Below are 9,261 nucleotides of genomic sequence, written 5' to 3' on the forward strand. Positions count from 1 at the left end.
TCTGCCATGCACCCAACAGCCCTCTTTAAAGTGACCAACAAGTTACCCGTGCCCCATGGAAGACTCCATTCTATAGTGAATTCAAAACAGCCATGTGAGAAGAAGCAAGCTGAAGAAAAACGTTTGTATTCTTTGCATATGGCCTGCAATGTCAGAATAGCTGATTCAACTAGGCCACAACTCAGAAGGCACTGATCTGAATTCTAATAAATCTTACCCCTGGAACAGAAGAAACTTTGTTCCAGGGACAGTAAGAAACGTCCTTGCTGATACATTGGTTATTATCTAATACTAGCAAAGTGTAGCATCTTTCTATCTCTATGGTGAAAAAACCTTTGCATTAGAAAACAGATTGAAAACCAGTTCAGTTTTATATGTGAAGGAACTACGACAGCTACATTAGGACTGTAGCTCCTTGGTGCTACTCAACCAGTTAGAATTGCATCCCGGAAATATGTAATATGTACATATTAGCATGATGGATGTGAGAGGGACTCTCCCTCAGCCCTGACAAAGGACCTCCTGAGTGCCCTTGTGGATCTCACTCTGGAAAATGCTGAATTAATTTACTAACTTCAGCAATAAACACTTCTGTTGGTTTTATATCTTGGGCCAATTCCTTAGACTTGTGCTTCGTACAAGAACACCAGGGCTTGTATCCAAGTTCTCACACTGAAAATGGTCTCTTAAAACAGCAGCGTGCAAGTGATTGTGATCATCTCAACTCAGCTATGATGTATGAAAGTCACATCTGGCCCTACTAGATTACGTAGCTTGCTGGAAAATTTCTTCTGTGGATATATGCAGCGGCAGCCCTCTCGATCAGTGTTTCCTTGTGGCTTCTAAAACTTCGTTGGTTCTTTAAGGCTTCGGAAGATGTATTTTACCTTTGGGCAGGAGATACTTAAGAAGCTCCACACTTGAGCGTGGCGTACTTTCTCTTGGTAAGCAAATGAGATGCTGCCACTAATTCATGTTGCATTAAATAAACATATTACACATTTCTTCCATTGAAAATTGTGCTCAATATGCAAAAATGTAGTGCTGTTCACTTTGTGCCATTCACTCTTTAAATTACAACTTGGAGCCTTTCGGCTTACTATATTATCTCTTGTGCAGTGCTTCTAATGTGCAAAAGTACATTCGTCCTTGCCAATAGGTAGTTATTCCTTTTTTTAATGAATGGGGTGTTTGAGGCTGAAGGGGGAAATGGTTTGCGCAGAGCATCACAGACAATCAGCCGCCAAGTTAGTTTGAGACGAACTTTTGGTTTCGTCCCAACATACTTTAGTCATTGGAAAGCAGGAGATTTCTTTGTTTCCATCAAACCTTTTCTTTAAAAGACTGATTTTTGCCTGTGGTATCATATTCTGCGCTCTTCTTTCTGTGAAAACAGTGAATTTCCAAAGATCTCTTCAGCTTCCACTTGGTCTTTTCTAACCGTATCCTGCATCCAAGGGACTCCGATTTTCTTGTTCTGAAGAATGTGTCAGTCAGTTGCGAGAGGTGTTGAGCTTGCTATAATCCACTCTTTAAAGGGGGCTGGGGGAGGAGAGGGGATAGCTTGACTTGAGGAGTGCTCTCCTGTCCCTGGTGACAACCCATTATAGATGTCATGGTGTTAAAATGGCTGGGGGTGGCCTGTGTTTCTGTGAGAGCAGAAACATCAGGTGAAGCAAGGAATTCCCCTGTGCCGCTGCCTGTCATCATGTGTTGATTTTTGGCACTAGTTAGGACAAGCAGTTGACACCTTCACCTGCCCTCTGGGGAAGGTCAAACTTCAGGGGGGAAACTGCATACGCAGAGTGTAAGGGGATGCACACTGTACTGTATTCTTAATAGTGGAAGCTGGGAATGGCCCGTCAGCAGGTAGAAGTTGCAGTTCCTCTGCTTGAGGAATTCCCGGAGGCATCTGACTGGTCACTGACAGCAAACGAGGTGCAAGATGGAGCTTTTGACGGTTGCTTGAGGCAGCTCTCATCTTCCTTTGCTTCGGTTATATTCTAAATGACACATGATGAAATGGAGAGCTGATGTGGCGTAGTGGTCAGAGTGTCAGCCCAGGGTGTGGGAGACCCGTGTTCCAATCTCAACTCGGCCATGGAAGCTGGCTGGGTGACCTTGGGCCAGTCACTCTAGGCCCAGTTTGCTTCGTAAGATGGCGGTTGTGAAGGCGAACTATGTTATAATCTGCTTCGGGTCCCTATTGCAGAGAAAAGCATGGCATAAATCATTTGTTTTAAATTTTTTATTGAACAGAGAACATTATACAAAAGAGTCTAAGGTGTGTGTGTGAGAGTGTGAAAAGATAACTTGTGGGAGTTTCTAACTGTGTTCCACATATCTGTAGATGTCGCCTGGAATTCTTCACCAGTTTGGGGAGTGATAGTCGAAAGAAACAGATAGAGAAGGAAAAGCGGCTGTTTGCGGGGGGGGGGGCTACAATTTCTCCCTGTGGTCTATGCTGGCAGCAGACCAATCGCTCCCTTAGCCTCTCTCCTATTTAAAAGTTCTGAGCTTCAGGTGACAAGCTGAGCCTTGATAAGGCCTCAAGGGAGAGGTGGGGGGGGGGGGAACTGGCTGCACAGAGAGAAGTTGGGGCTGGCATTCACCCACCCACAAAGGTCCAATTCATCTTTACAACACTGTTTCCCTCTCTCCCTCCCCCCCTCTCCCTCCCTCTTCCTCTCCCCTGCTTGGAAATGGCAATATGTGTGTATGATTGTGTGTGTCTGCTGTTTGATGGGCAATATGCGTGTGCATGTATGGGGTGGGAGACAGTCCACCAATAAACGATGCTTGTGTTTCACTTGCACTTCCATAGCTGCTACTGGGAGTTCTTCCACTACCAGCCAGCAAATTCGTGTGTGTGAGGGAATTCCTGTAGCCAACCTGTTTCACTCTCTTTTTGTGCTCAAATGCTGCCCTATTGTTGGGAAGCAAACTTGTCTCCCAAGATGTAGCCTCAAGGTGCAAAAATGTCATTTTTTCAGACATCCCTCATGTTGAGTGTGCATTACCTTTGTGCTATTCCTATGACAGAAGGGGAAACGTAAAGACTCTGGAGATACTTCATGCCCCCTGTCTTAAAGCTGACAGACTAAATGCCCCTTTTCTACACTCTTCTATTAACTGTTCTGTCCTGAACTACACCAAGACTAAATTGCCCTTGTGAGTGAATTGGTTTGAGGTCTGATATATATATAAAAGGAACAGAACATAAAAGCAAGTTTTAGAAGTCTTTGGGAGCTCTGTCCAAATACTGCTCTTCTCAATCTGGTGAATTTTTGACGTTGTTGACGGAGTTCCAGGGAAACAAGCCACTGTGCAAGAAAAGTGAGATTTTAGGGTGGTTGTGTTGTTTTTTCCACAGCGGGAATCCTGCGAGAGCTGAGTAAAAGTTATCCATCAGAGAGGGAATATGATCGCAAGGTTCCAAATGAGTCTTTCTTTAAAAAAAAAAAAGCCTCTAAAGGATGGTGACAATTACTGAATTTCATATTGGCATTTTTATATTTGACAAGGTGACATTGGGGATGAAATGTATATTGTAAAACGCTGCCGTGCTGTAAGAAAATGATTGAATGTAAATATTTCAAGATGTGGACTGCTGTTCAAATGTTATCATAAATCTCTGCCATTGTTTTAGGGGATAATTCTTCATGCATATTTGAGTTGAAGCGGATAGGCCCGGCCCCTGGAAGGGTAATCTTCTGCTTGTTATGGCCTTAGTGCTTGCTAATGGTTTAATTTTCAGCGGTAGCCATTTTTTTTAAAGTCGTGTCACCTCTTTTTACAATAGATGTGGGATTTTTAGCCTAACGAGAGTATAATGGCCATACTTTGCACAGTCTCGGAGCGTGTTGTTCATCTAAAAAGTAGGGGCAGGAACCATCCCACTGCAAGCAGAGCAACCACTTGTGGAGGATCTGATATAAGCCTCAGCAGAGCTTGAGAAGCTTAACCTCAGGCCAAGAAGAAGGACTCGGTGATGAAGCTAGCGTGGTGCCTATGTGTACGCACCTTGGGTTGGATCAAGCCAGCTTTTTCACTTATTCTCACCCAGCTACTGCTACCATCCCCCGTGGGTTGTCCATGCAGGTCCCATGATCCCCAGGACAGCCTGTTTGGATGGTCAGAGGGGAACACTCCTTCCTTTTGCACCAGCAGGAAAACTGATGGATCCCACCCCCTTAAAGCAGCTGACACTGAACTGTACACCTGCCTTTAGTCTTGTAACCTCAAGCCTCTGCAGGTTGATTGAATGCACAGAGATGAGGAGTGGGCAGGAATGCTCTGTCCCCACCCTCCTCCATCTTTGTGTGATCTCTGGCTTGTGAGCACAGTGCCTATAATCAGAGGAAGTATCTGCTTGTATGCTCCCTCCCTATGATTCAAACTACCCGAGCTGCCTGACAAGTGTTCTTCACACATTGGGTCTCACATGGTTCCCTGGGAGGGGTAATCTTACAGAGAACAGCCATTCAATGAGATTCTCCATCTCACTCTTTCAAAAAGCCACTCCGCTTGGGTTTTCCTCCAGGAGCTGGGGGGGGGAGCATAATAGGAGGTGGGGGGAAAGCCAAGGCTTTTTGCAAGAGACAGAAAATACCTTCCATTGCGATTCTCCCTTCATTGTGATCATCTATCCAGCTGCTCCTTCTCTCCTCCTTTCCATCTCCCCTCCCATCTCCTCTTTCCTCTTTTTTTTTTTTTAGATGTTAAGTTCATTGCAGGATCGATGAATCACTGGTTTGAAAGCACCAAGGGGAAGTTCCCTTTTTATTCTTTTTGCAGAGAGCCCATGCAACTGAAATTGACTAACCTTCATCAATTTCACCTGCTAGCTAAGAAGGGCATGTCAATTTCATCCCCTAGCTAGGAGGTGAAATTGATAAACATCAGTCAATTTCACTTGCACAGAGCTCTTTGCAAAAAGAATAAGAAGGGAACTTCCTCTTGGTGCTTTCAAACCAGCGATTCATCGAGCAGCTGATCTTTGTAAGACTACACTTCCCAGGGAACATTACTGGACCCAACATGTGCCCGTGTGTATCGTATAGTTTCCCTCTGTGATTGGCAGTATTCAGAAAGCAGTGTCCCTGATCATGGGAAGGAAGCATTCATGCAGACACTTCCTTTGTGTGTTCATGCTGTACAGGTGACCTGGTGATCACAAGAGGGTGGGGGGCAAGGCCAGTGCACTCATGCTCCCTCCCTCTCCCCATACGTTGAGTCAACTCATGGAGGTATCATGGGTAGAGGGATTGTATGCATGGAAGAGAGGTGAGAGGGCTTTGTGGAATCCCCTCCAGTCCATTGTCATGAAAGCCCACTGCTATAACTGGTAGTGTTCAATAGTCTGTTTAGCATATTATCAAAAAGTAGGTGGAAGACTGTCAAATGGCAGGTGCTTGTATGAAAACATGTTCTAAACCTCGTTGGAAGTATCTGACTCGGTTCAGATGATGCGAAGAAATTCCAGTTTGTTTATGATGAGCATAAATCTGGTTTTGTCTTTGGCATGCATACGTCTCTCCCCCCTTCAACTCCAGCCTTCAGTGAACGACTTGTTTGGGTTGATCTAATGCCAGTTTCTTAGGGCATATGAATACAGACGCTTTTAAAAACTGGAATTTGTTTCTTTCTCAGTAGGCAGGCTTTCTAAACTAGGATTAAATTAGTTTGTTCATGAGCGAGTGCAGACAGCAGCCATTCTGCTTATTCCCAATGTCTAAACACCCTTGTTTTTTCTTGGCTTTTTGCTTTCATTCTGTTAAAAATGTCTGGCTGTGCCCCTTTTATTAATGAAAAGTTGCAGGTTCCATAAATCTACTCTCTTACCTTCCCAGCGTGGTATACTGGTTAGGAGTGTCTGACTAGGATCTGGGAGACACATGTTTCACTCTGCCATAGAAGCTTCCTGGGTGATAATGGGCAGAAGTTCTGTCTCTCAGCCCAGACTGCTTCACAGGATAAAATGGAGGAAAGGAAAATGAGGTTGTATGCCACTTTGGGTCCCCATTGGTGAGAAATGCTGAGTATAAATATCTAAGCAAGTAAATAATCCCCTCCTTTCCAACTTTCCTAATAGCCCATACTGTAAATTAGTGTGTCTTCTCAAATTTTTTGCCTAAACCTTGAGACTAAATATAATTTTTTTTAAAACCTTCATATCTCAGCATTCTTTAACTTTTCTTTTTTGTATTGTTTTCTTCCAGGTTTGGACGATTCACTGTAGCAGCACTTCAGTCCAAGCTTGATCAATGCGAGCGTGAAACAAACCGCCTTAAAAAGGCACTGGAAAGGAGTGACAAATATATAGAAGAGTTGGAGTCACAGGTGTCACACCAAAAGAGGGAATATGAACCCATGAAGGAAGAAACTCTCGAAAGTGACGCTGCTGTTCCCATGGAAGAGAAGGAAGGCGGAAGCACGGCGAATAAGAATGCACTACCGGATAGCCTGGAAGAGTGCCCGGATCAGAACTGTTTGTGCGCTAGTCACTGCCCTGATGATGATCAACCAGGTAGTGGCTTGTTGGGTGGCAGCAATGATGTCTGCTTAAATTCAGCCAGCCAGGGTTGTTCGGATGAGTCTGTTGCCCAGTGCTCTGGAGGAAGTGATATTTTCACTGGTTCCCAGGAGGGTCTCTTGGATATAGCTGGTGCCGATATGGAGACCTGTTCAGAGCAAACGTGGGATAAAATTGAGGACTGTGTGCAGTATAAAGAGGAGCTTTACGAACTTCCTGATCCATGCACGCCATTATCTCTCAGTTGCCTCCAGTTGAACACTCCCAGCAGCAAGGATGACCCACCTGCAAAAGAAGAGAGTCCAAGGAAGCAGTCTACTTTTCTAAGGAAGCTAGAATTTGAAGATTTTGGTGATGCATCAGACGATGGTAACAAAGACTCTCCAGAGCATAGTGCAAGCAGTTGTGAGAGTGGCGACAACAAAGGGGCTTGTTTCACCTCTGACAAGCCAGTATTTTGGAACCGATGCCAGACCCACTATGACGAGAACTTGGACTTTGAAAGTTCCGAGCCCGCCACGGCCACTAGTGATTCTGGAGAGTCTTCAGCGAAATCCAGCGAAAAAGCACACAACACGAACATGCCCAAAAAACTTCATCCTGTCCGCTCCTCGGAAATGAACCGCACCAGGACATCCAGCGAAGCTTCCATGGATGCCGCTTACCTGGACAAGATCTCAGAACTGGACTCCATGATGTCGGAATCGGACAATAGCAAAAGCCCTTATTATATTTCCAAATCGTCTTTGGACCTGGAGAACTCTTGCAAGGCAACACAGTGCCCTGACCTTTTGAATGAGAAAGATAAAACTATGAAGGAAAGGAATGAACAGAATTCTCTGAAGTGTCCTCTGTCCGATGATCATTCAGCAGAGGGGAATGAATGGAAATCTGCTACTTTTTCAATCCTGTCCCCATCTGCCTTAGACATAATGGAGCCTTTCCCGCTCTTTGGTGGACGGACTTCAGAAACAAGTGAAATAAAACCTCAGAGTTTTTTATTCCAAAGAGAGCTTTCCCCCAGTTTTTTGTTTAACAACTCTGGAGGGTCATTCGAAGAACAAAAGCTTGGGTCCTCTCTCTTTAAAGTGGCACCCGAGCTGCACAACCTCCATAACCAGCTGCAGTCTCCTTGGTCCTCGTCCTTCATACCTGACAGGAAAGCCAAAAGTCTTCATACATCAACAAAAAGGAAAATTCAGAGTAGCTTATCTAGTGCAAGTCCATCAAAAACTACCAAGAACTGATTCTTTATTACTTAAAATGGTTGCGTGCCAATGTAAATGTGTTTAGGGTATTTTTGTTTTCCCAAGTGTTTCTTCTCATTTGTAGATCCCCCATGATCTCAGCTTGTCCACTTCTTACATCCTGAGTGATGGAGTCTGAATGTTCCCCTTTCTGAGTGCTAAGCTCTTCTCTGTGAACCCTTCAGAATGTGTCTCTTGATAGATGTCTTCAGTTTAGATGCTTAGGGATTGGTGTGTGGTGCTTTGTTTTTAGTGTTGGGTTATATGAAGTCGTCCGTCCTTTTTGAGGAGCTGTTAAATAGTCAGTTGCTGAACGCAAAGGATCTTTAGAATGGCTTCTCGTTGATGCAACTCTTTATATAGGTGAGAAGCCAGTGGGGACAGCTTCTTCATTGGGGTTTTCACTTCCTGTGCAAAGATGTGGTGGCAGCTGTTGCGGAGCCCTGCTTCTCTCTGAACTTGACTTTCAGAATAAGACGTTTGCCTGTTCATATCTGCATGACACCCTACGTCTCTGCCGTATCTGTACCTTCAGTGTATAGCTATTAGGGTCTTTTTTTTTTCCCCTGCTGGCAAATTTTCACTTGGAAAAAAGGTATTTTTGCTTAAGACTGAGAGAACCCAGTTTCTTTTAAATTAAACACTGCTTTTAAGTTTCCCTTCCCCAAAACCCTGCTGTTGTAAAAAAAACGGTGTCCTTTGTGCCTGTGTAGTTCATAAAAATGGGTTGGTATGCTAATGGCTTGTTTACAGAATGTGCACTTGAACATTTTACATAAATACTGTACTGTTTTACATTAATACTGCATGCTTTTCTATGTGGAATGAATAAAAAAAATGTCACAAGGACTGTAATCCTTGATGTTGCTTCAAATATTGAATTAGCATAGGAGGGATTGAGGGGGGAGACTTCTGTAATTAGAAAGCCTACTTGAATTTCATTAAGCTATTCTCTGTAATAGAAATGCTTACCATGGCTGTCAAAATAGGAAAGTAGCATAGCTGATATCCTGGGTGTGCCTCCTTTCTGTCCTTCAAGGAGCTTGGAGTAATGTGTGAAGGCCTACCACATTTTATCCCTGTAGGGGATAGAATAGGGTGAGACTTTCCCCAAAAGACCCCATGAAGTCCAAGGTTCACATTCTGGTATGACAGTCCCACATCTTCCTGCTCATGTGCAGTTGGGAAAAAATGTGTTTCATATATGAGCGAGGAACTTGTGGAATTCACTGCCAGTGGGCATAGTGACAACCACCAGTGTGCATGGCCTTAAAAGGGGGTTTGACAGATTCATGGAGAAGATATCTTATCAATGGCAATTGGCCATGGTGACTAAAGGGAATCTCCATGATCAGAGACACTGAATTTCTGGATACTGGTGCTGGAGTAACCTCAGGGGAAGACCTTGGCCTCTGTGTCATTTGTTGGCCCTAAAGGGCAATTGATTGGCTACTGTGTGAAACAGGGATGGGCCAATGA

General features: G+C 44.2%; 1 protein-coding gene across 1 annotated transcript in view; it reads left to right on the top strand.

The window, feature by feature from the left end:
• The window catches only part of OBI1 (ORC ubiquitin ligase 1), a 28,856-nt gene extending 20,225 nt beyond the window's left edge, over nucleotides 1–8,631 (top strand). Inside the window, exon 6 of the mRNA XM_054973932.1 lies at nucleotides 6,222–8,631. Within this exon, the coding sequence (XP_054829907.1) occupies nucleotides 6,222–7,782 (1,561 nt within the window). The 3' untranslated portion in view covers nucleotides 7,783–8,631. The remainder of the gene's footprint in view (nucleotides 1–6,221) is intronic.
• The last annotated feature ends 630 nt before the right edge of the window (nucleotides 8,632–9,261 follow it).

Source organism: Eublepharis macularius, chromosome 3, assembly GCF_028583425.1.
Source record: "Eublepharis macularius isolate TG4126 chromosome 3, MPM_Emac_v1.0, whole genome shotgun sequence".
Taxonomy (NCBI): Eukaryota; Metazoa; Chordata; class Lepidosauria; order Squamata; family Eublepharidae; genus Eublepharis; species Eublepharis macularius.